This window comes from Varanus komodoensis, unplaced genomic scaffold (genome assembly GCF_004798865.1).
Source record: "Varanus komodoensis strain SLA01 unplaced genomic scaffold, ASM479886v1 scaffold23, whole genome shotgun sequence".
NCBI classification, from domain to species: Eukaryota; Metazoa; Chordata; class Lepidosauria; order Squamata; family Varanidae; genus Varanus; species Varanus komodoensis.
Window position 1 is genome coordinate 636,121 of NW_025335627.1, and position 26,797 is coordinate 662,917.

A 26,797-nucleotide genomic window follows, 5' to 3' on the forward strand; every position below is an offset into this window, starting at 1 on the left:
ACGAGAGATGGCAAGACTGAACATCAACATCGTAGGAATCAGTGAACTAAAATGGACAGGAATGGGTGAATTTAATTCAGATGCCTATCAGGTATACTACTGCGGGCAAGAATCCCTCAGAAGAAATGGAGTAGCTTTCATAGTCAATAAATGAGTAGGAAAAGCAGTACTGGGATACAATCTCCAAAATGACAGAATGATCTTTCTTTGAATCGAAGGCAAACCATTCAGCATCACAGTAGTCTAAGTCTATGCCCCAACCACTGGTGCTTCAGAGGCTGAAGTTGACTGGTTCTATGAAGCCTACAACACCTTCTAGAATTAACACCAAAAAATGATGTCCTTATCATCATGGGGGATTGGAAAACCTACCAGCATAGCCATCATTCAAAACTAAGCTCCAACAACAGATGTTAAAGAAGAAATCAAAAACTTTTATGCAGGTTTGATAAACTGATAACTCACCAAAACTAGACATGGTAATAATCCTAGGTGACTGGAACACAAAAGTAGTAAACAAAGCAGAATCAAATGTAGTAGGGAAATTTGGTCTGGAGATAAGAAAAGGAGCAAAATAGATTCTTGTGAAGCCAACAATCTATTTATCACAAACACATACTTCAAACAGTGTACCAGTCAACTGTATATACGGAAATCACCAGATGGTCAATACAGAAATCAAATAGACTACATAACTGGAAGCAGAAGATAGAGAAGCTGCATTCTTGTTGCCAAAGAAAGACTAGGAATAAATTGCAGAAAGGACCATGAACCCTTAATATAAAAAATCAGAGTCAAGGTAAAAAAGATTGCCAACAGAATCAAAGTGCCAAAATACAACTTAAGTAACATCCCTGAGCAACTTCAAATCCACATAACAAATTTGCATTGCCCAACTTAATTGACTGAAACCAGAAATATTAGGAAAGAACACCAAAAGACAATTCATGCAGCAAAAAAAAAAAAAAAAAAAGAAAAAGCCTAGAGCAGCGATGGCAAACCTTTTAGAGACCAAGTACCCAAACTGCAACCCAAAACCCACTTATTTATCTCAAAGTAAAACTGCAATAAAACCTGAATACTGAGGTTTTAGTTTAGAAAAAAACAACTCACAGCCAGTCCAAGCAAATATATAAATATCCTTGACAGCGCACTGACTGGCCATGCGAAAGCTCGGACAAGTTGAAGCTAACGAGTCGTGGCTCATGGCATCATTGCCTGGCGCCGCTACTCCTTCCCGAGCATGCCCATGGCCCCTATGTGCGCTGTTATCTGATGCTCAGCAGCTGGGGCGACTTGGCTTGCGTACTGGCAGAGAGAGAGGGCTCTGTGTGCCTGCTGCGGCATGCAAGCCATAGGTTTGCTACCACTGGCCTAGATGGATGACAGAAGACACACAGTTGCTAAGGACGGGCAAGAAACAAATGCAAAAGGTGACAGAAGTAGGATCAGAATCCTGAAAACAACTTTTCAGTGACTATCACAGAAAGACCAGAAGAACTATTAGAATGATCTGTACAAAGAGATATAACAACAAAAGAGGATAAAACCTCTTCTGGAAGATCCAAGAAGTTAAAGGGAAGTTCAAACCTAGACTAACCATGATAAAAAAACAAACAGAGGAACACGCTATTTGTGTGAAAATAAAGGAGAAAACAGATGGCAGAAAGACTGTAGAGAAGAAATGTACAGAACAGACGAAAGGTTGACAGACTTCCTCAAAGAGGAAAAGCCTGCAATATCAGAAGGAAAAGTGAGCCACATGTGTGACCACAAAAAAGAACCTATGAAACTTCTCCATGATAAATGCCAGGGAAAATGTTTCATGTGTGCAAAACATGTGAATGAAAGGGCAAAAAGGTGGTACTTTATTCATCATCTCTACCAACAAAAGCAGGTGTCTCGTGGTCACCAGCAATCCTTGATCAAATCTCCCCCATAATTGCTACTGCAGCTGTTCCAATGATGGAGGAAGTTCTTTGGGGATAGGGAATATCAGTTTTTTCCTGAGGGTATAGGCTGGTTGTGGCATCTGTTTTCTTAGCCCTCGACTGTCTGCACGTCTGCTCACATCTGCATTGACTTCTGTAAGAATAGACAAGATGTCTTCTCCTCTGCAGAGAGAATTGAAAGGCAAAAGTTGATTTTAAAATGCCATTATTATTTTGTTGCTTACATTACCAACACACAATGAACTAGCACACCATATTAAGGGAAGGGAAGCATGTGCCTATTTGCAGTCCTGGATGTGGAGATCAGCTTGAGCTACTTCTGCCAATCACCTGTTCAAGGGGCAGACGACAACACTGGACATGAACTCTCAATCTGGCCCCCTCTCCTACCCAGTGTGTAAAATAACACACCACAAAGTTGTGCTTAAGATTTCAGCCACATTTCTAGCCTGACCTGGCCAACACCTTTTCCCTGGCAGGTTGCTTGTGGATTAGTCCTGGTCAAGACTTTAACTTTTTGCTGTGGGCAGATGGGCAGTGGTCAGATGAGACCTATCAGCTTATACCTTATCATCCCGTTGCTTTGATGTTGCACAAAAAGGAGGATGCCATCAAGTGCAGTTTTCCTGTGCCTGCAGCCCACAAATAGAGAGTCTGCACCTTGCTTCCTTAACAACTTTACACAACAAAGCTGTGAACATACAGTTCAATTTCCAGGAGTACATTCCTCCTGTGTGTTCCCCTTGCCTGCCTGATCTTCCTCAGATAGCTCTTTTATCTGCATCACAGTATAACAGCAAGGGATTTCCCAGCAGTATTGTCCTGGCTGTGAAACACCCTTTATCTCTAAGCTTGCCTGGTGGCCAGAGCGCAAGCTTTTTGATGCTGAATATGAAAGGCATTTTAACTTCCTCTAATTTTTAGTCATGGTGGGTTTTACCTGCTGCTGAATTGTTTATGATAAAATTGATTGTACACTGCAATGATACGCAGATAGGAGAATATAAATGTAAAAGCAAGATGATGATTTAAATAAACTATATTAATTAACCAAGTAAAAATTAAGTTGGATAAAATTGGTTTAGTGCCCTACTAACAACTTATGAATACACACTTGAGGTTAGATCCAGATTTAAACACACTTGGAACAGACCTGTTGCTTTCAATAGCCCTGCTCTAAGTATGACTAAAACTGGAAGCAAAAAACTGGTGTTTTATCCAAGGTACTGGGTTAAACAGGGGAAGGACTGCCCCGTGTTGTATTACCTGGGTACCAGGCAGCACAACTTGTCACAAAGGGCCTGAATATACCATGCTCCCTGCTGCACATGCCGGAAAGAGAGATATCCATCCACTGTGGCCATGCCAAGAAGGAAGTCTGCTTCTGCTGGTATACTTGAAGTCAGCTGTTCTGACGAGACAAATCCGGAACTTTGGGCATCTGCTCCAAGCAAGACAGTATCATGGGCGTCTGTTTCAAGGTAGACAGGCTGCTGTGACTTCTCCCCTTGACATGCCTGGATGAAAAAGAGTTTGGGCTTCTTAGCCAGCAGTGGGCACTGGTTGGCTGTGAAATGGGCCATGATGCTACGGATGGAAATAAGACATCCGTCTGTCCCATAAATCATTCCAGATTTGCCATGAGACAGAATGCAGCAGATTAGGCAATCCCTGTCTTTCCAGCTTTGAGAAGATTGCCAATCCTTCAAAAGTTCTTTAATTTCTGTTGATGTCTTGTCATCGTATCTTTTCACATCTAGCCCAAGCCATGTAAACACACGTTGCAGTTCCGCTGTGAAAAGGGAAGGGAAGGAGGGAGGGAAAGAGGTTAGCAAAAAACATGGATGCTAATTTAATAAAAAGTTGTGCATTCATTTAGCACCTACAGAAACATGCAGCAGATGTAGTCTATACCTTTACTTTTTAATATCAGTTTTCTATCATTATTAGGAAAAAAGGTTTCATACAATCACTTTCAAATGGTCTCATTTACTCGACTCTTTTGATAATCCAGTAGAATATACAAGGACCCCCACCATTTATCTCTTCCAAACTTATCTAACACTTGCTGAATTTCATGACTTGCTGTACATGGGCCAGAGAACGTTGACTCTTGGGTGGTACAGAAATGACATAATAAACACACACACTAATGACACATTAGCAATCCGCCAGTGTTTTGGACTACATTCCGCATCATCTTTCCCCTTGGTCATCCTTGCAGGGACTGACAGGAGTTGTAGTACAAAGCATTTGCCAAGTAATAGGTTGCCTCCTGTCAAAAACAAGCCATAGTTGTAACAGGAAGCATGCAGCTGCGAGGAGCAGTCAAGGCTACATACATGCCTGCTCACCCGTGGCTTGCCATGAAGCGTCACTTTGTTGTTAGTCGCGAAATCATGTCCGACCCATCGCGACCCCATGGACAACATTCCTCCAGGCCTTCCTGTCCTCCACCATCCCCCGGACTCCACTCAAGCTCTAAGCCTTCACTAACCTCCAGGTGCTTGTGACTTACCAAACCAGCTCCCTGCCTGGGAGTCATGGGTACTGCAGTTCAAAAATGCCTGGAGAGGGCAGAGCTCAACGATCACTGACATGCATTTGGGAACCCTGACTGCTTCTCGGTCACAGGAAGACCTGCACCCACATTCTGCTCCCAAGCCTCCTTCAGACTGTTTCACCCAGTGCAGGAAGGGTGGCACACTCTTTCTGCATTCCTGAACATGGCCCCTCTGCTCCATTTATGAAGGGAGCATTCCCTTCCAGCATTATGTGTAGCTGACCAAAATGAGCCGGAGACGCTGACCGTCTCAATATAATATCAACAAGAATTATAGGGCAAGAACTGAGTGTTGACAAACAATGTGGCCTCTGCACAGCAGCAGTTTGCTTATGAATTTCCTTATTCTGCTCTCAAAAAAAGCATCTCAGCGTTGTCCATCTAGCTTATGCCAGCTGAAGCAAAAGCAAGTGTTCCGTCTCAGAGAAGTGGGTAAAATGCACCATCGCGACCCTCCTCCTTCCCACAGGGTTAATGCCAAACCTAGCCTGATCCACTGCACGTATTTCTTTTTATGTCTACCAACATAAATTTCATTGAGTAACCCCTCTCTGAAAGATAAAAGCATAGTCTGACATATATTTTTTGCTTATGAAGCTGTGGGTTTTTCTTCTATGCCTAGTTCTGAATCCAACATTGTGCAAGCTTATGCAATCAGATTATGTAATAGGACTTCCTTATCTTTTCCTAACCCAAAAGATTCCACAGCATGAAACAATATAAAATTACACTTCTGGAATAATGCCCTGTTCCATTCTATATAAGCAAAGAAGGTTGTAGAAAGCTGCATTCAAGCAACAAAGGAAGACACGCCACTCAAATACAAACATTTCCTTTGCAGTTACTTACTGGCATCTTTCTGAGATCCATTCCTTTTTCCAAGACCCTTAAAATTGATATTATTAAAAATAAGGCAGTATCCTCTGTGTTTGCCATCCAGTTTATAGAGAGCCGACTTCTGTGGAGTGAGTGGGGAAAGTCAGATTTATTGTCTTAACTTTACAGTGTGAACACTAGATTCAAGGGTGGTGGCACACTGATATGTCATTGGGACTTCTCAAGAGGATTGACGTGACAAAACTAAATGTTCCTCTAACTAACTGTTTTGGCAAAGGTGGTTTATTTCACATCAGCTGCCTTGCTCTCCTAGTAGAAAAGCAACTGGAACAGCCAACCTTTAGGGATGACTCATTGCAATTCCACAACCAAGGGAGTATAACCATGCAACACTTCAGAAGTGTGTCTTAGTAGTGGTGCCCACCCTTTAGAACCCTCTCCTCCATTCAGTTTGGCAGAAAGAAATTGTGGTGCATTTTAAACACCTCCTGGAAACACATTTCTTTTAGGAGCTTTCTCTGGCCTGTGGTTAGTCATGACTGGCCAGACCAAAGGGTGGTCTAGTGGGTCGGATCCAGATTTATGCTGGCTCAGCTACATTGCCAGAAATGGACTTCCCCAGTCTGTCCTTCCCTATGGCAGCTCCTCCCGGTCCCTGAGAATGTTCCACAAAGGGACAGGAGAGACTGCAGAATGGGATGAGCTGTGGTGTGTTACTTGGGGGTGAGGGGTCCTCCAAAAATTGGAGAGATGAAACTTCTTGTAGAAGGTATATTCTGGATGCCAACCCATGCACAGTTTTCAAATTCAAACTGCAGGAAGTGCTTCTGAAAAAAACTCTACCCCCTTCTGTCAAGCAATAACCCCTCCATCCCCCCCGCATCACGTGAAACTCAGAACAAAGTGCTGCTGAACGCTCAGCGTAGACATTGTGGCCTGCAAAGGTAACAGCCCCGCGAGGAATTTCCTCCTATGTCATCTGTGTCACACAGCCCCACCCGCCTTCGTCAGTGGAGATCAGCACAGACCTACTCAGGTCACCTCTAGTAAAGAGACAAGAGCTGGGAGGTTTATGTGCAACAAAACAGACCATGTCAAGCCATGATTTGTGCCATCACAATTAAAGCAGAGGAGCAACATTAAGCTAGAAGGCAGGGGCGGGCAATTTGTGACCCTCGAGAAATTTTGCCCACTGTTCCCAGCACCTCCTACCACTGGTTATCCTGGCTAGAGGTGATGCAGATTTTAGGACAAAACAGGGCCACATGGTATCTATTCTTGTTGTAAAAAGGATTTAAATCTTAAGAATGGGCCGAAATTAAATATCAACTAATTAGAATTTAGATTAGGCCAGATGTAAGTAACTGCACATTCACTGATTATAAGGGCTCCAGGAAACCATTTTAAAGATGCCAAACCTCTGCTGGAGTCTTGGATTCATCATATGCCATAGGTGGTTGTGAGCCGGCTCCTGAGCAGACAAACCCATTTCCTACTCTGACATCTGAAAGAGAGTTACAAACAAAATCCTGGTTTGCTTTAGCTGTATTTTGTTAGATTTCTGTTAGTTGTCCAACAATTTCAGGCAATAATTAAAACATTCCTATTTTTAAAAAACCACATTAAAATTATTCACCATATATTTTGCTTCCCTCATTCATATTCACTGCAATTAAATATACTCAAGGACAGACATTTTGCTTTCCAGATTAAAAGGTGGTTCCTTGGTCCACCAACAGAACTTTTTACCAACAGTAGCATGAGCTGACAGATGGTAATGGTCATTTTGCAGCTCAGATGCTAAATGCTTCTAGGCAGGAGGAAGTTAATTATTTTTAACCAGCATAACTACTTCTCACTTGGAAAATTTACTCCAGGTTATAGCAAGTCCAATGGGGGCAGGGATGGGGTGGTGGTGGAATCATACCAGCAAAGGAATCAAGGTATTTTTGAAGTAGATTCTATTGAAGTATGTTTATTGTGATAGAACTTTCTACTTGCTTGTTAGCTTTCTTAAAGCTATTTGATTTTTGACTGAACATGCACCAAAAGTATCCCATCACATTCTCCATGTGGCTTCCCATTACTGGCAATATTTATTTCTCTTAGTAGACATATTAACCTTTGCATGAAATCTCGAAGTTCTGGGTTTAGTGCAGAGTGTCTCTGGATCCAATCGAAGGCCAGAACCAATGTTAGCAACCTTGGTATCAGAAGGAGAGATCCAAGACACATCTCCACAGCTGTTGGCTTGGCCTCCCGAAGCCTTGGTGGCATGCCAGCCAGGCCTCTGAGACGACTGCAACCAGCCCAGGATGGAGCCAGCTGCTGTAGCGGCCACTCCCATCCCCCACGCTCAGACTGGGACAGGTGTTCAGGATGGTTTGTCCCACCTCCCTGCCAAGGATATGGAGGCACCCTCAAGACTGAGACCCCTACTATGAACCTTGGAATCGAGGAGAGTTCCATCCTAAGCCCCACCTCAGAAGGCAGGAGCATGTCTTTACAGACCCTTCATTCTGCACGTCTCCATGTCTTGACAACCGGCTCAAAGCCCATATGTATGAATGCATGCACAGACAGCCACTTGAAAAATGTCAGTTACAGGTAAGCAACTGAGCTTTTTGCTTTCTGTCCTGACCTATGGGAAGGTGTAATCTTTAAAGTTTAAACAGAAATACGTCCCTCACCTTTCAGCATTCCTCAGCCAGTAGAGTTGGCTGTAGAATGTGAGGAGCTGCAGGATTTATTTTTTTCTGTCTAAACATGCATAGGGTTGCAGTGAAAGTCACTCCACCCTTCCGCATCTTCCCTGTGACCAGGATGAATGAAATGTCAGGCTTGTTTGTATTCTCACTGACTATAAGCATTTTATTTTATTGTTTTTATACCTTCTGTAAACTGCCCAGAGCGCTATGGCCAGTATAAAAATTTAATGAACAACAACAACACATTCAGATATACACTCAGATAACATGATAACCCATACTCAGATGTTAAGGGTAGGTTGTCATTGAACTATGGGTGGTTGTTGAAAGATGGGAAATCATGTTGTCTGCCCCAGCATTGCTAACATGTTAGCCACAAACCACCCATGAAGAGAGCCCAGAACTTCTTGCTGGGTTGTGAACTGTGAACTGTCCATGGTTAACAAACCATGGTTTCTTAGCACAGCTTGGTTCAGATAATACAATTAGCCATGGATCAATGGCAGCCCTCACTCAACCCTTCAGTGTGGGTTGTCTGAAACCTGTCCTGAGGAACCGAATGAAAAGTTCTTGATTGATCCATACATGACTTTATCTGCTATTAACATCCAAATTAGCACACAGCAAAGTGAATGGTGGGTGTTTAGAGGAGGCAGAGAAAGGGCGGGGGGGAACAGTGCTGTCCTGCTTCCTCACTCGAAGAAGTCTCATTCTCTTCATATAGTGTTTATTTACTGGCTTTGTTCTCAGCCTTTCCACCAAGAAAATCTGCTTTCATTCTTAGAATTTAGCCAACACAGGAAAATGACCCTCACTAAAGGGCTTTGCTCTGCTCCTCTAATTCTCAGGCTCCTTTGGTTCTCCTCCCTAACTACAAGCTTGAAATAATGAAAGCCAACATCTACAGAAAAACCTCACAAACAGACCCTGATTTTCAGCTGAAGAATACATACTTTCAGTATGTTCCCTCAAGCTCCCAGTTTCTGTAGTGTAAGAATCTATTTGGAAAAGAAAAGGAGAATTAACAGTATTTGCTGCAAACTTGCCATTAACTTTAACAGTCGGCCTTAACAACAACTATACTAAACCCTTAACATCCTGATTGTATCACCCACAGAGGGCAATTCAAATAACTCAAAAACAGAAACCAAAAAAAAAGGTGGCTTTCTTAATGTGCAAGAGTGTGTGTGTATTCTTTGGCAGGCAAAAGCCATCTCCTGGTAAAGGAGAGATTAAAGTACAGCTTGTGGTAAAGGAATTTGGAACGTGGTAACACCACAGTTCCCTTCATGGATCACTGCCTTGCTGTGGCGAAGGGCTTGTGTAGCACAACAAAGCCATGAGCTATACTGTGCAGGGCCACCCAAGACAGACAGGACATAGCAGAGAGTGCTGACAAATGTGATCCACTGGAGAAGGAAATGGCAACCCACTCCAGGATCCTTGCCATGAAAACCTCATGGACAGTACCAACAGGCAAAGAGATATGACACCGGAAGATGAGCCCCTCAGGTCGGATGGTGTCCAGTGTGCTACTGGGGAAGAGCAGAGGGCTAGGACTAGTAGCTCTAGCCCTTTGATGTGACTGGGTCAAAGCTGAAAGGACCCTCAGTTGCAGATGTATCTGGTGGTGAAAGGAAAGTCTGATGCTGTAAAGAACATTACACCATAGGAACCTGGAATGTAAGATCCATGAATCAAGGTAAGCTGAATGTGGTCGAACATGAGATGACAAGACTGAACATTGACATCTTAGGAATCAGTGAACTAAAATGGACAGGAATGGGTAAATTTAATTCAGGTGACCATCAGGTATACTACTGCGGGCAAGAATCCCTCAGAAGAAATGGAGTAGCCTTCATAGTCAATAAAAGAGTAGGAAAAGCAGTACTGGGATACAATCTCCAAAACGACAGAATGATCTCAAATCTAAGGCAGACCATTCAACATCACAATAGTCCAAGTCTATGCCCCAACCACCGGTGCTGAAGAGGCTGAAGTTGACTGGTTCTATGAAGGCTTACAACACCTTCTAGAAATAACACCAAAAATGATGTCCTTATCATCATGGGGCACTGGAATGCTTAAGTAGGAAGCCAAAAGATAACTGGAATAACAGGCAAGTTTGGCCTTGGAGTACAAAATGAAGCAGGGCACAGGCTGGTAGAATTTTGTCAAGAGAATACAATGGTCATAGCAAGCACTCTTGTCCAACAACCCAAGAGACGACTCTACATATGGACAACACCAGATGGTCAACACAAAAATCAGATTGACTATGTGCTCTGCAGCCAAAGATGGGGAAGCTCTATACAGTCAGTAAAAACTAGACCAGGAGCTGACTGTGGCTCAGATCATGAGCTTCTTGTTGCAAAATTTAGGCTTAAATTGAAGAAAGTAGGAAAACGCACTAGGCCACTCAAGTATGACCTAAATGATATTCCTGATGAATATACAGTAGAGGTGACAAATAGATTTAAGGAATTAGATCTGATAGACAGAGTGCCTGAAGAACTATGGACGGAGGTTCACAACATTGTACAAGAGGGAGCAACTAAGACCATCCCAAAGAAAAAGAAATGCAAGAAAGCAAAATGGCTGTCTGAGGAAGCTTTACAAACAGCTGAGGAAAAAAAGGGAAGCGAAAGGCAAGGGAGAAAGAGAAAGATACACTCACTTGAATGCAGAAATCCAGAGAATAGCTAGAAAAGAATGCCTTCTTAAATGAACAATGCAAAGAAATAGAAGAAAACAATAGAATAGGGAGGACCAGAGATCTCTTCATGAAAATCGGAGATATGAAGGGAACGTTTCATGCAAAGATAGGCATAATAAAGGACCAAAATAGCAGGGCCCCAACAGAGGCAGAAGATATTAAGAAGAGGTGGCAAGATTATACAGAGGAACTATACAAGAAAGAGTTTAACATCCCTGATAACCACGATGGGGTGGTCACTGATCTCGAGCCAGACATCCTGGATTGTGGATTCAATGGGCCTTAGGAAGTCTGAGCAACAACAAAGCTAGTGGAGGTGACAGTATTCCAGCTGAGCCATTCAAAATCCTAAAAGACGATGCAGTAAAAGTGCTACACTCAATATGCCAGCAAATTTGGAAAACTCAACAGTGGCCACAGGATTGGAAAAGGTCAGTTTACATTTCAATCCCAAAGAAGGGCAATGGCAAGGAATGTTCAAATTACCACACCATTGCACTCATTTCACATGCTAGCAAAGTTATGCTCAAAATTCTACAAGCTAGGCTCCAGCAGTGTGTGGACTGAGAACTACCAGAAGTACAGGCAGGATTTCGAAGAGGCAGAGGAACTAGAGATCAAATTGCCAACATATGTTGGATCATGGAGAAAGCTAGGGAGTTCCAGTAAAACATCTACTTCTGCTTCATTGACTATGCTAAAGCCTTTGTGTGGATCACAACAAATTGTGGCAAGTTCTTAAAGAGATGGGAGTACCAGACCATCTTATCTGTCTCTTGAGAAACCTATATGCGGGTCAAGAAGCAACAGTGAGAACTAGACATGAAATCACTGATTGCTTCAAAACTGGGAAAGGACTTCAGCAAGGCTGTATACTGGCTCCCTGCCTATTTAACTTATATGCAGAGCACAGGATGAGAAAGGTAGGGCTAGATGAATCACCAGTTGGAATTAAAATTGCTGGGAGAAATATCAACAACCTCAGATATGCAGATGATACCACTCTAATGGCAGAAAGTGAAGAGGAACTAAAGAGCCTCTTGATGCGGGTGAAAGAGGAGAGTGCAAAAGTTGGCTTGAAACTCAACATCAAGAAAACTATTATCATGGCATCCAGTCCTATCGCTTCCTGGCAAATAGATGGGGAAGAAATGGAGGTAGTGACAGATTTTATTTTCTTGGGCTCCAAGATCACCACAGATGGGGACTGTAGCCAAGAAATTAAAAGACGCTTGCTCCTTGGGAGGACAGCTATGGCAATCTAGACAGCATACTAAAAAGCAGAGACATCACCCTGCCGACAAAAGTGCGTAAAGTCAAGGCTATGGTTTTCCCAGTTGCAATGTGGGAAAGCTGGACCTTAAGGAAGGCTGAGTGCCGAAGGATTGAGGCCTTTTAATTGTGTTGCTGGAGGAGACTCCCTCGAGTCTCTTGGCCTGCAAGGAGATCGAACCAGTCAGTCTTAGAGGAGACCAACCCTGACTGCTCTTTAGAAGGCCAGATACTGAAGATGCAACTCAAATACTAATAAGAAGGAAGGACTCACTGGAGAAGACCCTAATGTTGGAAACAACTGACATCAAAAGAAGAAGGGGAAAGCAGAGGATGAGGTGGATAAATGGAGTCACTAAAGCAGTCAGGGTGAGCTTAGGTGGATTCCGAGGGATGGTTGAGGACAGGAGAGCCTGGAGGAGTGTTGTCCATGGGGTCATGATGGGTCAGACGCGACTTCACAACTACCAAGCAAGCAACACAACAGTAAAAGTTGTGGGGGTGGGGAAATGGAAGTAGGCTTGTCCTGCTCACAGGGTGGCATTTGAGGAAAACTGAGCCAAGTCTTTCTAAGAACGTTTTATTGGAAAGCATAGAGTGTGCTTTTCCCTCTGTCACAAAATTACCATAAGATACAAAATCAAATCTCAGTTAGCCTTAGACTGAGTCATACCATATCATTCAGCCCAGTACTGCTGACACTAACTGGCAGTGGCTCTCCAGGATTGCGGCTAGTTTTTACTGCCTTCTGGAGATGCTGGGGATTGAACTTGGGACCTTCTGCATGCAATACCTATGTCTCAGCTATGGCCCCTTTCCTGATTAGTTCTGTGAAAATCCCACGGAGCTGCAAAAAGGAGTCTTGCAGGGATAACTTTTTCCTGATCTTTATGGTGGTCAGAAAGAGCTAACCAATTCTGAAATCAAGCCACAGTTGGGCATGTCTCATAAATCTGTCTGGTTCAGGGTGTGCTGAATTTATTTCTAAGAAGTGTATACTGCTTTGTTTGCCCAACTTTCTGAGGGTAAACAAGCTGGTGTCATGGTGAGGTCAGTTTCGTCTGGGAGCACCAGGCGCTTCTTTGGTATCTATCAGCCAGGAGCAGGCAGAAGGGGAGGGGGCAAACCCATACTGAGGAAACAAGCTGTGGTTTCTTCGCCCATCTTCAAGACTGAGCCCAGGCCGTTCAACGAACCACAATTATTGTACGGCTTAGAGTGCCATGTGGATATGGCCATTGTGTCAACTATCTCATAAAACAGTTCCCTTCTGATTATTAACAGAAGGAATTGCTAGAGCACAATCCTATGCGCATTCGCTAAGCAAGCACTTCTACATTCTCTACATAAGCATCTTAACAAATGTAGCTGAACCTCAGATACTCTCATCAGAACACAACTGGCTTCTTCAGAATGCAAAACTGCATTCTAATGATCGCACGCCATCTCACCTCTAAACGGAAATCAAAACGGGTTACTGGAGCAAGCCTCACTGAGAATACCTATGTTCTTACGACTTGCAAAACCTACAGTCCAAGAGGTCAGAACTGTTGAGGATGCACACAGAGCTTCTCATTTGAACTCACACCCTATACCATTTATAAAGCCCCCTCTTGCTTGGCGCTCAGATTCCCCCACTGTCCATCTCTCCTTGTATCAGTCCTGTCATTCTGCCAGTGGCATGATGTTGCTTCCAAACAGGACTCGCCTATTCGCTCCTTTCTGTGGCAGCCTCTTGCATGTCCTCCAGATCTTCTTCAAGGAGTTGTGGGACCATCTGGAGGTGATCTGGAGGGCAGGCAGCAGGAAGGCAGGTAGAGGATGGGACATCCCATTCTGCAAGTGATATGCTCTTGCTTGTGGAAGAATGGTTCTGGATTTAACCCATCGTTTATGTAGTATGAGCCTCAAGCTGCTAGAGGCAGGGCCCTTTCACCCACAGAATAACCTCCCTCTAGAAACAAGGAATTTCTCCTGCATTTTCCATCAATCATTTGGAATGTCTCCCACAGGCAACTTTTCTGACTAGCTAAGACTATTCCTAGTTATTTTGTTACATGTTCTAAAACACTGTTTTCATTTATTTTTTATGAAGACAGATGTATAAATATCGCAATCTCTTACTTCCTCCCATCTCCAGCAATTGTGGCTCACACAAACGTGGAACAGCACAATTCTTTCTATTACCCCTGAACTGGTAAGCGATGGTGCTCTTTGCCATCTTTTGCCACGATTCTTGTGACAGGACTTCGTAGGACACTCTGACCCAATCGCAAGAGTCGCCTTACGCCAAACGCCCAAATGCCGCAGCACGCTACTTTCAACAAGACTTACCGTGACTCCTTGGTAGCTGTTCAACAGACGGTTCCTGGAGGGGAAACAAACCCAGTAAGATAAATTAACAGCGCAATCCTGCGAATTGTTTCCTAAGAGGCATGATCCGCTGAGACCAACTGGACTTACTCGCAGGCAAGTGGGCACAGGAGTGAAGCCAAATACTGCAGTCTTAAACGAGTGATGCTGCATAGAGGACCCCCTCTGTATATCTGAAGCCCTGCTCAGCAGGGTGGGAGGAAGGAGAGGGGCATTTTCACCTTTGGTTCCTCCCACCTGCTATTTGTAGCTAGACAGGCCTCTCAGACCACCCCCCTGGCTCACCTCTTGGCAGGGAGGGGGAGGCTCACAGGCAAGCAACATTTAGTTTTTCTTTGCATCTTTAGAAAACACTATACCATCCCATTTTAATAGCTCTAGAATCACTAATCTCATCAAATGAACTAGCTTCAGCTTTAAAAAAAATGGGGAAATGAGGGACATTGTGGTTAAAAAGAACATTAGCTTCTACATGCAGTTAAACCAGGGGTGGCTCATGGAGCAGAATCAATTATCCAATGCATTGCATGACCCATACACTGAGAATGATATTTGTGAGTTACACCGATCAGGGATTCTAGTTTGTCATTCCAAAACTAAAACTAGCTGGCAGAGCTGAATAAAGCCTTAGTCAAAAATGACCAGCTAGTACACCTGTTGTACAATGAGAGATGTTGAGGCTGAAAGAGAACTCACATAATGCAAGTCACGGCAAAGCTTCCTGTCTCTTCTCTAATAGTCAGAAATCTGGAGATCTCTTGCAAATAACCTTGAGATCTACCTGTTGATCCCAGTCTGCATTCTGCCAGCCCCCAGTTTTAACCATCTTGCGTATGCAAGACCCCTCCCCAAAAAAGGAAGTGGAAGAGAGGAAAGGAAAAAAGAACTGCCTAAAAAGCAAAAGGTATGGCTTAAGGTCATGCCTGCTAGGGATGATGGGCATTACAAAGCAACTCTTCTGGAGGACACCAGGTCAAGAAAGGCTGTCCTAAAAGTAGCTACTAAAGACGGAATATTAAGGACAGTACTTGGATGGGAAAAAAATATTCCTGACAGCATACCTGAATTGAAATGTTTCCGAAAGATGATTCTTTAAATCCACGCACAGAGGAGAGTGCAGTTTCTTTGCTTTTCTGTTTCAATGCTGAGAAACAGATGAGAACAGACAGTAAGGAAGTCTAAGAAGTGTTGCTTGATCAGAACTATTTCTGCATGGGTGGCTCATCCTATGAGAATGGAATTCCCCAGTTGTCAGCTTAAAGGGTTAAGCAGAGGGATATCTAGACCCTCAACTATGAACAAACAGAATGGATTTATTTTAGCTTATCCTGGTGACCCGTTTAAAAGTGCCTGTTTCTGCTATCTGAGGAAGTTGCAGCCTACTAAACTTTTGGTCTACAGCTCCCAATATTCACAACCATTGGTCATGCTGTCTTGCTGAGAGGGAGCTGCAGTTGAAAACATCCCAAGGGTACCAGGTCAGAGAAGGCCGTGCTAAGGCATCTTGTCCCTAAGGTAAAGACAGCCAACCAATAATCAGAGGTATATTTTTATGTACCTCCAAATCACATCCAACAAAAGCACCCTGAAATATGGATACATAACAATAATCAAAAAGCAAATGACTCCCTCTTCTTCCCTTGTGGTAGCAGGTGAGCAAACTAGAGGGTCTTCAGGCTCAGGGGATGGCCATGAAGAGGTTTACTTGCCCCCGGTAAAGAGCTCCCTGTCTTCAGATGCTCTCAGCTGGTCATGCTATCACAGCCAGGGAACTGCAAAGGCTGCAGGATGCCTGCTTGGTATGCAGGAGCTCTCCGGTTCAACTGTGGCATCTCCAGGTAGGACTGGGAAATATCTCACCTGGCACCCTGGAGAGCTGCTGCCAGTCAGAGCTGATAACACTGGGCTAGACTGACTCAGTAGGAGTCCTCAGCTTCTGAGCATCTCAGCAACATGGGTAATCTATTGATGGGACCAAGAAAGTGGCCTCTCTCCCCAGTTTCCTTCACCACCCTCTGCTACTTCAAGCTGCCTTCCTCCAGCCTGGCCAACAGGAAGAAAACAGCATAAACCAGCAGTGTGCCACAAGGCGAAGTAGAAGTGGGTGTAGCAGTTGCTCTGCTCCCTGGGCTTCATTTATAGTATAAAAAGTTAACCCTCCCAGACTTACAGCCAAAAAGGTAAGCATATATTAATCAAACACATCTGCCTGCTTTGGTCCCTAGTTACATAGTCAATTGCCTCAGACAAGACAAGAACTATGTATGTTTTGGTGAGCTTGGGTGGACAATACATCCTAAAAAATCAGACACCTTTTCTTTCTTTGAATGTCTCCAATTTCCTCAGGAGGTCAGGTGATATTTTGAGACAGATTTTTTCCAGTGTTTCCAAGTTGTCTTCTTCTAAAAGGTCTTGCTTCTCCATGGACACCAGCAGTTCTAGGGAGGACTAGGAACAAAAGCAAAAGTATCCATTCTGCCCGTGAAACTTGACACTCACATCATCACACGCTGAGTCATCAAGTCTTTCTCTACTGTCTGCACAAGCTTTAAAGGCAGTCAGAAATCCCCACATGTTGCTTCTGCTCCTGAATCAACTGAAGTGATGAAATTATTCCTGGAACCAACATATGAATGGGTCTAATAATTCCCTGCAGTGCTGCAAGCTTAGTCTGTTTTGACACAGTGATTTGTGGTTCCAGAAAATTGTGGAGATTCAGGGGTTCTGAATAAATTCCTGGGGCCAAAAGAATTTTCATGAGTCCTAAGATTACCATCAGAAGTCCTGCTCTCTTGACCATCATGGAGATTGGATTAGTTGGTGTAAGGGACGGGACATTCATGGTGGCATCAGAACTATGACACCAGAACTGCAGTACAAGCTATCTGGAGAAATCTGCCAAGCCTGGCTTTAGACCTGCTCTGACAAACTTTATATATGATAAAGTTTGTGTGATTGATTTCATACTTCTCGCTACATCTTAGACTTTTGCCAATGTAGTTTTAATCAGTTTGATACGGTGTAAACTGCACAATTTTAATGGTTGTACTATTGTACAGGATGTTTTACCATTTTAATGTAATGGCTGTTTCCCTTTCTCTTTTCTGTGAGTTTCTGAGTGGAAGGTGTGTGTGTGCATGTGTGCGTAGGGGAGATAAAGTACTGTAACAGGATAAAATATGCCTGAGATTGAATAAATTAAGTATAATCCTCTCAAAGCAAGGTTTCAGAATTTCAGAGCATCCAAACGTACCCTTTAAACAGAGGGTAATGCTGAGTAATCACAGACAAGGGATGTGACTGCAGTCACCTTGGAAGCCCTTTATTAAGTGGTGTACCAAGTGCCCATTTCACCAGGTTCCTGTACTAAAACCCCCTTTATGAAGAACCGGCAGTGCAACCCAACAGTCACCCTGTGGGGACCTCACTCTAATGGTATTATTTATTTATTGTTAAATTTGCTTAAAGGCTGCCCACTAGCATCACACTCCCTGGGTGGCCATTACAATAAAATTACCAGTAGGTAACAAAAATAAAATACAGTTAAACTACACAAGATAAAATGACATATATATAATCAACAACAATAAAACGTAAGTTAGTTAGTATTACGTATGCATGCAGCTGCAATGCCAGTGCCCTCTATGGCTGATTGCCCCTTCCATGTGACTTTCACTCAATTAACATCCCAGCAATTCCTTTGCTTTCCAAAAAAAAAAAAAAAGTACAGACTGAAGCTATGTCCCAGCCCTATTCTGAAATTCATGAGGTTTGGTCAGACATATACTACTAGTGAACAGAATCCACCCCGGAAACTATTTCCAGAGGGGCAGTCCCGTTCATGTGTGGTGCAAAAACAACCAAGTATCTTTTGCAGCACCTTAGACTGGCATATTTATTACGGACTAAGCTTTCACACACTGTTGGCTGATGTCCTCCAAGCCTAACCCTAACCCCTCTTTTTATAACCTGCATCCTCTTAAACCACATAATCTAGCATCGGCATCAACAGCCTTTTAGGGTAGAATTTTATGTGTGTGAAAGCAGAAAGAAACCCCACAATTCCCAGCATAGGTACCTGGGGAACGCTGGGTGTTCATTTTATGTAAACATGCCTAGGATTGCATCCTTGGGCATTTTCCCCAGGCCACTAGTATCCCAGGCCACTAGCAGGCTTTTTTTGAGCTTCCCCCACCCTCTTCTAAAAGGTTACAATGCTTCCCCAAGTGCAAGAATTAGAGCTTTAAGTTAAAATACGCTGGATTTTTTTTTGGGGGGGGGGTTTGACCTGTCTATTTTGTCTTTGTCTCTCTCGCCTACTCCCAGAACATTGCTCCCAAGAGCTCCTCTAAAATGGAATTTGGCCAGAGTGCTGGAGGAGTTCAACAGCCCTGCCTCAATCTTTACTCACCACTGTAGAGTGCTTCTTTGGAAGATGGTCCTTCAGAAGGAATGTGGCAGTCTTCACATCTTCCTTAGTGAGCCCTTCTGATATTTCATACAGCATCTGTCTGTGTGACAAGTCTTTTAAGGGAAGCTACCTTGGATTATATAAGTTTCATTTATCCTCCTTTTGCAACACCCTCCTCAACCATAGGCCTGGCATATTTTGCTGCCTTAGGTGAAGACAAAGCAGTGCCCACTTCCCAACAGACATCACCAAGGTGGAGACTTGAATCTTAATCCACCACGAACGGACGGTTCTGTCTTGCAAATATGTGTCTCTAGCCAATGAGGCAAACCAGCTGCTTCACTCTGCTTGATGACTGGCTGGCCAAGCCACCAATGAGTTCCATGGCTGAGTGGGGGCCAGGACACAAATTGCCCGAGTCCCAGTCTTGCACCACACTGTAACCCAAACCATCACAGTTCTTCTGAACCGGAAAGTCTCATGAACCTTATTCAAGCACAGGACAGCATCCAAGAGGATACATACCTGTCCCTCAGTGCCACCAACTTTTCTATGCCCTGCCAGCTCTGTGGTGCAAGCTACCGCCATTGCTTGTGCAATGGCACTTTAGTATTTCCAGAGCAACCTAAAACAAGTGGAAATGGAAGGAGGCAGGTCAGCAGAATCCACATAATGGAGCTCCACCCACCTGACTTCTTTCAGAAATGAGCATTTCCACTCATTTCAGCATTTGCCCTTGGATGTGCTAAATTCACTGTGTATGAATGGTGGGCCTACCTGAACAGCAGAAGCCACAGTACCCACCCCTTGGAACTGGTGGTGACAACAAGAGGCATCAACAGGGGAGCAAGCACTCTCCCGGATTCTGCCCAAGCAGCCCAAAGTATTCCCTTAAATCCAAATAACAAAAATGCTCCATACCCAGCAAAAGGAAGGAAATAATATCCAATCAATGCTTTTCAAGCAATAATAATTTTCAGACAGTTATATCTGCCTTTCCTTCCATAAAGCCCAAAGCAGTACATGATCCTCCTTTCCATTTTATACTCGCAAATACCCTGTGAGGTAGGCTGGGCTGAGATTCAATGACTGGCTCAAAGTCACTCAGTAAATTGCCGGGCTACCTGGGGATTTGCACAGGGGATTCCTTAGTCCAATGTGCTAACTGGTGCCACACACAGGCTTTCGTGAAATACTCACCGGTATTCAGAGACTTTGCCTTTCACAGACAGCTCTGCTTGAACTAGCTCTTTGGTGTAGCCAATTTTAGGGAGCAGGAAGTTAATCTTCATTCTGTAAAGAAGTTCTGCAACAACAAATATGTTCTCCTGACTTAGTAAGTCTTTATTGATCAGTAGCTGGAAAATGTCCTGTGCAGATTTTACAGTCTCCAGCTTCTTTAGGGGGATCCAGTCACTACAGAGAAATTTAAGAGCTTCCACATCCTCCTGACCCAGGTTTTCATCGACAACCAGAAGCTGTCTGCGAAATGTCATGCTATCACTGTCTTCCATGATGGCAGATTTCCTTAGGAGCTATGATTTCTAAAAGAGGAGAGAGAGAAAATCACTGAAGTATAAAAGGCAAAATGGTAGCTACAGACAATATACAGCTGATTAGAGAAGTGAAGGTCTAGAAAAAAGAATATTAACAAAATGGGGCAAGGGAAAGCAGAAAAATTTGGAAGGGGTTTTTAAAAAATTCTGCCCCCCCCATACCTAGGACCTTCACAACTCTTCATTAGACTAACCAAACAAAGGTAAATGGTAAATGCACAAAATGAACTGAAAATGGGACACCTGGCAGAAACAGCAGGCATTGGTGCGAGCTAAGCAATTTTGCCCATTTTAAGCTGAACACAAATAGCTGAACAAATGATCAGACAAGAAGAATTGGAGAAAAGATAAGCCAGAAGTGTCACCTCTGGAAAGTGACAACTCCACCGAGGGACAGAACATGCTCATAAAGACACTGGATCTATGTTCAGACATATTGAAAACATCAAAGCCATGTTCTGCCACAGGTTGTTACACAATTATACCATCCCACCCAAAGTACATACGCAACAGAGTTTTTCTCAGAGCACAACAAGAACAGAAGGCACTGTGCATCTCATACCAACAGTACTTCCCAATCTATTAATACTTCCCAGACTAAGTTTGATGTCTTCTGTAATGAAAACACACTTTTGTGTCTAAAATCGGCAACGGAAGCTTTTATTTATTTATTTATTTATTTAGGAGACTTCTATGCCGCCCCATTCGCCGAAGCCTCAGGGCGGCTCACATCCATAAATAAAGTTCCTTAAAATAATATAAATTAACAGTATAAATTAAGTCGCCCTGGCCAAAAAATAAAATGAATAAATACTATTAACAATTAAAATGACATTTGAATAAAAAGGTCTTCACCTGGCGCCGAAAAACAAATGACGACAGCGCCAGGCAGACCTCTCTGGGGAGCGCATTCTACAGATTGGGCGCCACCGCAGAGAAAGCCCTCCTCCGAGTACTCACCCTCCTAATTTCCTTCACGGAGGGTTTCCGGAGAAGGGCCTCTCCCGCAGACCTCAAGGGGCGGGCGGGCATATATTATCAATAAAATTAGTGCAAATATAAATCTCATAGCTTAACTCAGTATTCTCTACTCTGCCAACTTCCAGATGTTTTGGATTACAAGCCCTATCATTCACAGCCAGCAAGGCCAACAGACTGGAGGGTTCTTGGTTGTGGAGCAGTGGCCTAATGCAACAGCTGGCAAAATCAGCAAACTGCAGAACAGCAACAATTAATAATTTGAGGCCCTGCCAGTTGTCACAGAAATGCCAGAACATCACACCTAACAAACGCCGGAAAGGAAGTGGCTATTCAAACAGACACAAGCAGAGAGGTTTTGTAAAAATCTCTGTTACAAACAGGGTGGACTCATAATGACCTCTGCTTGCTTGTCAAGGACAAATCTACAAACTTTGCAATGATCTTCATGGGATCTTACAGGGTAGGCTATTGTTGGTAGGCTATTGTTAAGGATAAAATCCTTCTAAAGGTGGCTTTCTATAGGTATCATAAAACACACGTCAAAGTAATAAAGCAAAAAACTTCCAAGCAAAATTAACCACAAATAAAGAACAGCAATATCTAAAACACTGCACACATGATTTTTTTAAAATGCATGTTTGAACAACTTCAGCAAAAATCATTTCAGCTTGTCAGGAAAGAAATCCCACATTTTAAAAAGCAGAGAAATGAACTACCATGTATCTTTTGCTGTCTTCTGAAGACTCGTCAAGATGGGCCCCGGTATGCCAAACAAGCAGTGCATTCCACTGTGCCTGGCCAACCCCCCCAAACTTTAGGACTGTCCTAGGCATGATTCTCTGGGAATATGCTCCACGAAGGGCACCATCCAATGTGCTTCCTCCACAGTCCTCTGAGTTTATACGATTACGGGCATCTAATAGATGGTGGGAGGAGAACAGAAGTATTTGGGAGGGAAACAGAAATTTCCCTCCCAAATACTTGGGTGGCCAATTTTGGCTATCTAAGGGTTCCACCGTGCTCATGAAGAGAGGCTGGGGCACCTGCCCACCAACTCTCAGCACCATGCTGGTTTGCAAGGGCAGAGAGAGGACATTCTGGATTTGATGTCCCAGTTTTGAGCTTGGGAGTGTTCTGAGGTTGCAACTGGGACTCTGACTTTTCCTATGGCAGTAAACACAGAGCCTGACAACCAAAGAATTGCACCCTGAACAGAACACATAATGCATAGAATCACTCTAAAAGTGTTCTAATATGCAAATAGTACATGATTAGAGGAGCACAGTTATAGATGGTGTTTTTAATGTTGTGAAAGCAATAAAATAAGTTTAGGTTCGGTAAGAAAATATATACTTCAATTTCTCCTAAAATGGCTGTTTATCCCTATGGTAGAAGGAAAATGTGCTGTGTTTTGTTTTGTTTTTTTGTGACTCCAAAATTATGGGACATTTTATATCTCTAGTAAAGTAGCGATTATTTTAAGACACAATGCCTATTTCCTGTGCAACAACAAGCCAGGTGCTGCTAAAATGAGACTGAATTCTGGATCAATTCTCCTCCTGGTCAAGTGAGAGGAGATTGGAGGGAAAATCATGTCAACCCAACAATTCACATGGGCTCTTTTCTGCTTCTCCACATCATGTTAAGTGTAATTTAGTATTACATGTAAACACTGTTAGTGGTAACAAAGAACTGAACTGAAAATGAGTTTATGACAAAGGGAACCATGCAACAAAATATATGTAAGATGATACAAAGAATTAAAGAAGAGGAAGAAATGCAAACAGAAGGGTGGTTTTAGGTGTAGAAATAAACTGTGTTCTCACAAGAACAAAGTTGGATAAGGAAACGCAGTCAGTGCTCTTATGTGCCAGCATCACGTCAGGAAGCAAAGAATAATGGAGTTGCACCATTGTTCAGAAAACATATGGAAAAGTTCCAATAGAAAACTTAATTTCAATCAGTGATTTAAATCCACTTTATTCCTTGCTAGTTTAAATCACCTTCAGTTAAATCAGTCTATCTTCCACAAATCACTTTCCTACCATTATTGTATGACATCAACATTAGGGAGAAAAAAATGCCAAGCTGAGTCACAAAGATGGTATTTGCAGTCTTCTTTGCACCTTCCTACAACTTCCAAACCCTGCCTGCAATGTCACTAATAACTACCTGTTAAATATTACCAACATGTAGTTTTATTTATTTCATTTTTCCTCTAAGGAGCTCAACAGCCAACATTCAGACCATTGCATTTTTAACCACACATCCATCCTGTGAAGTGACTGAACTAAGGCTACCTAGTGAGGTTTGTGACTGAATGGAGATTAGAATCTGGGTCTATTCACAGTCTTAGTCTGATGCATTATATAAACCCATCCTTAAAGACACCCTGAGTGCTACACGACAGCAGATTTAGAGTAGAACTAGGCAATCTGCTTGCTTACAGATGTTTAGCCTGTAACTTCCATAATTCCTGATCAGTGTCCACAGTGGCTGAGGCTGGAGCAGCAATACGGAATTATGAAAACTATGGATCAGCAGATCTGTGGGTGGCCCACAATGGCAATGTGGACAGAAATAGGATCCTGAAACATGGTTCTTCCCTGCTCCCTTTCAGCTAAGATCTCAGTTGTTTGAAGACTTCCCAGAGATCTGTGGAGAGATGTTTAGAGGGCAAATTCACATCTACCTGATTTGGGAAGCAAGAAGCCCATACAAAAAGCACTGTTTTGTTCTAAAAATAGGCCTTCATACAAGATTTTTTGGGGGCGGGCAGTATGTGACAATTACTGTGTTTTATTCCTCCACTACACCCGGTCTTAGCGTTTCCACTTGGACGTGGCTATAACTCACAACAGTGAGCCCTCAATGCTCTACTTGAAATAGGTGGTGGGTGCCAGCAGGCCCAGAAGGCAGAATAAATTTAGATCCAGCCGCATGTACAGAAGCATAACAAAATGCCAATTCACACAGGAAGTCCCCCATGTTAAAGTGCCACTTGCTACTCTAAAATTAATGACAACTGGCTTTCTAAGGAACTACAAATACAGCCTTCGAAGTTCAGCGATATGAGCTCTCCTATCACTGTGCACCCAACTGTGTCTTAATACCAGGATTTTCTGAAATAAGTTCTAAATTCTTATTTTATAAGTCCCTCTAATGCTATAGGACTTACTCTTGCGTCAACACACACAAGCAGCCATGGTCTCAAAGCAGTCTAAAAAACAGGGCTGTGTCTTCTCAGCTTGGAGGAAAAGGAATGTCACCCATCACTTTCTAAATATGCTCGGCTTCAAAACTCTAACTGGAAGTTTTAAAAGGCCGTCTGAATAACCAAAAGGGCTTCCTTGAGGAATTAATCGATCTAGTTGTTTCCACAAATGAAACCTTACAATATAGAAGTGCTTTTGAAGACTGAAGAGGGCAGGGAAGGTGCCGTCTTGGCAATGCAACCTTCCACAGAGTAAAAGAGGCCCCTTCTAAGATGGTGTCTGCGATGCTGCCACATGGATGCTCAAGACCTCTAAAACAAGGGCGAGAATTGTTCCCCCTGCACTTCACGACGAATGTCCCATTCTGATTCAGGCCAATTAAAAACTGCAACAGGAATTAAAATGTGTGATAATTTAAAAAAAAACAACAACCCTCATAGAATTAACGGAACAGGTGCCAGTCCTAGTAGTAAGGGCAGGCCAGGAGACCCTATCAATTTTACAGGACCAAAAGATCTGTGGAATAGTTTAGGAATACGCCTTTATGGGGAAGCTGAAACCCTTATCGAAGGCTCCGCATTCATTCTGCTACCAGGGGCCTGTTGCCACTTTTTACTTCCTTTCCCTTCCAGCTCCTCGGTGCATAGGAATTCCCACTGGTCCGTTTCTCATTCCTTGAGAACTTTTACAACTTTCCCTGCATCGCTCCCGCGAAAATGGAGCACACGTTCCTTATTCAGGTTGGCGGGAGCGCCTCTGCAGCCTGCAAATTTAAACGGCAAAGGGGCTGATTTCCTGGAAACCAGAGATGGGGTGGTTTTTTCCCCCTCCTCTGGGGGACAAACTCGCGTTTGATTGCCTTGACCAGACACAAACTTCTAGACAATTCTTTAGCTTTAGGTCTAAGAAAGTCCAAAGACGGGGAAAGGATTAATACATACCTAACTTTCTCGGAGTTTCCTCCCACAGTCCATTCGAAAGAGACTGACAATACTAAAAACGCTCTGTTAGAGAAAGTTAATTTGCCGTGTGCATCAAGTCACACCACATGAGATTTCCCCGCAGCTAAGCGTAGGAAGGGCGAAACAAAATCCTCGCAACTGCTCCCCATCAGAAAAAAAAATTTCCTGGTTTTTCAGCCTGCAAAACCCGCCCAGTTGATCGTAATTCGTTACGTAGTTCTACGAGCGGCTAAAAAGACGAAGCCAGGCTGGTAAAAGAATTTCCTCCCAGGCTCCATGGAGAAACTACGTCCCCTGCTGGTACCCTTTTGCAAGATAAGAAACCTACCGAAACGCATGGCCAAGAAATCCTCCTGCTGCGGCCTAAAGCGAGTCGAAAAATGGTGCCCTTCCTCTCGCCCTGCCCACCCGGAGAGGGAAGTCCCGACAGAGGAGGAGCTGGTGAGGGAAGGGGCGGCGGAGTATAAGCGTATCAGAAGGCAACAAGTGAAGAAGGAAGTCCTGCTGCACCAGGCCAAACTCTGAGAGGCACGGACGGGGCAACCCAGGACACGCGTGGACAACAATGCTGAGAGTTAAGGTCATTTTTTGCGAGGGAAGTAGAGCTATTAGCGGGTTTTCCACTTTCACGGACGTCTTGCGCTCCTAACCCGTTACCCAAATCTGGGAAGCCTCGCAAGCCGGTGAGTTTGCACAAACCAGAGCAACCCTTTTTTCCGGAATAAAGCTGCCTCGCTCTGAAGACGCTGCCTGGACTGGCTTGATATTGGCCGGGCAAACTCCCCGCCTTAGGATGCTTCCCAGGTTTGGGTAACACCCCCGCCAATGTGGAGGGCCAAATGTATATTGTGTTTTTCGTAGATATTTTGAAGAAAAGGGTGAAAACAGGATTTGAAGAGGAACAGAGAATTGTTTGAGGTAAGGAGTGAGAAAAGAAAGAATGCAGAATACCTAAAGGCGGAGAGAGAGAAGCAAAGTAGGCGCGGTAGCAATGGAAAAGCATTAAGGGACAGGTTCCCTTCCCGCGCATTCGGGGAACAGGAAGGGTGGGACTCCTGCCCAAAAAACACTTAGCTATATAAGTTTCCCGACAAGAACAGCGCAGAGGAAGATAAAGGGAGTGAAATGTGGGGAAAAAGTTAATTTATTGTTCAGTGTTAGCAAAGAGAATTGAACCCCAAGAATTTTGTCTCCTATAAGCTACCATTCTGGTGGAAGGCACAAACCAGCATATGTGGAGGGAATGTGAAC

At 43.5% G+C, this 26,797-nt stretch overlaps 1 protein-coding gene across 4 annotated transcripts; it reads right to left on the reverse strand.

Moving 5' to 3' along the window:
- Nucleotides 1-413: 413 nt before the first annotated feature.
- Nucleotides 414-26,045, reverse strand: CASP10 (caspase 10). Of its 4 annotated transcripts, none has more exons than XM_044431691.1 (11): nucleotides 25,875-26,045; nucleotides 20,033-20,376; nucleotides 18,833-18,932; nucleotides 16,734-16,869; nucleotides 15,483-15,565; nucleotides 14,383-14,416; nucleotides 8,987-9,058; nucleotides 6,771-6,856; nucleotides 5,365-5,473; nucleotides 3,219-3,744; nucleotides 414-2,114 (listed from the first exon to the last, which is right to left on the reverse strand). In XM_044431691.1, exons 2-11 carry the CDS (start codon nucleotides 20,344-20,346, stop codon nucleotides 1,946-1,948), a joined length of 1,629 nt encoding a protein of 542 aa, XP_044287626.1. In that variant the 5' UTR covers nucleotides 20,347-20,376; nucleotides 25,875-26,045; the 3' UTR covers nucleotides 414-1,945. The 4 variants fall into 4 exon arrangements, with proteins under 4 accessions (XP_044287626.1, XP_044287627.1, XP_044287625.1 ...); XM_044431692.1 differs by lacking the exon at nucleotides 25,875-26,045 and adding an exon at nucleotides 25,526-25,852 and having other exon boundaries at nucleotides 9,014-9,058; XM_044431690.1 differs by lacking the exon at nucleotides 25,875-26,045 and adding an exon at nucleotides 25,526-25,852.
- Between the last annotated feature and the right edge of the window lie 752 nt (nucleotides 26,046-26,797).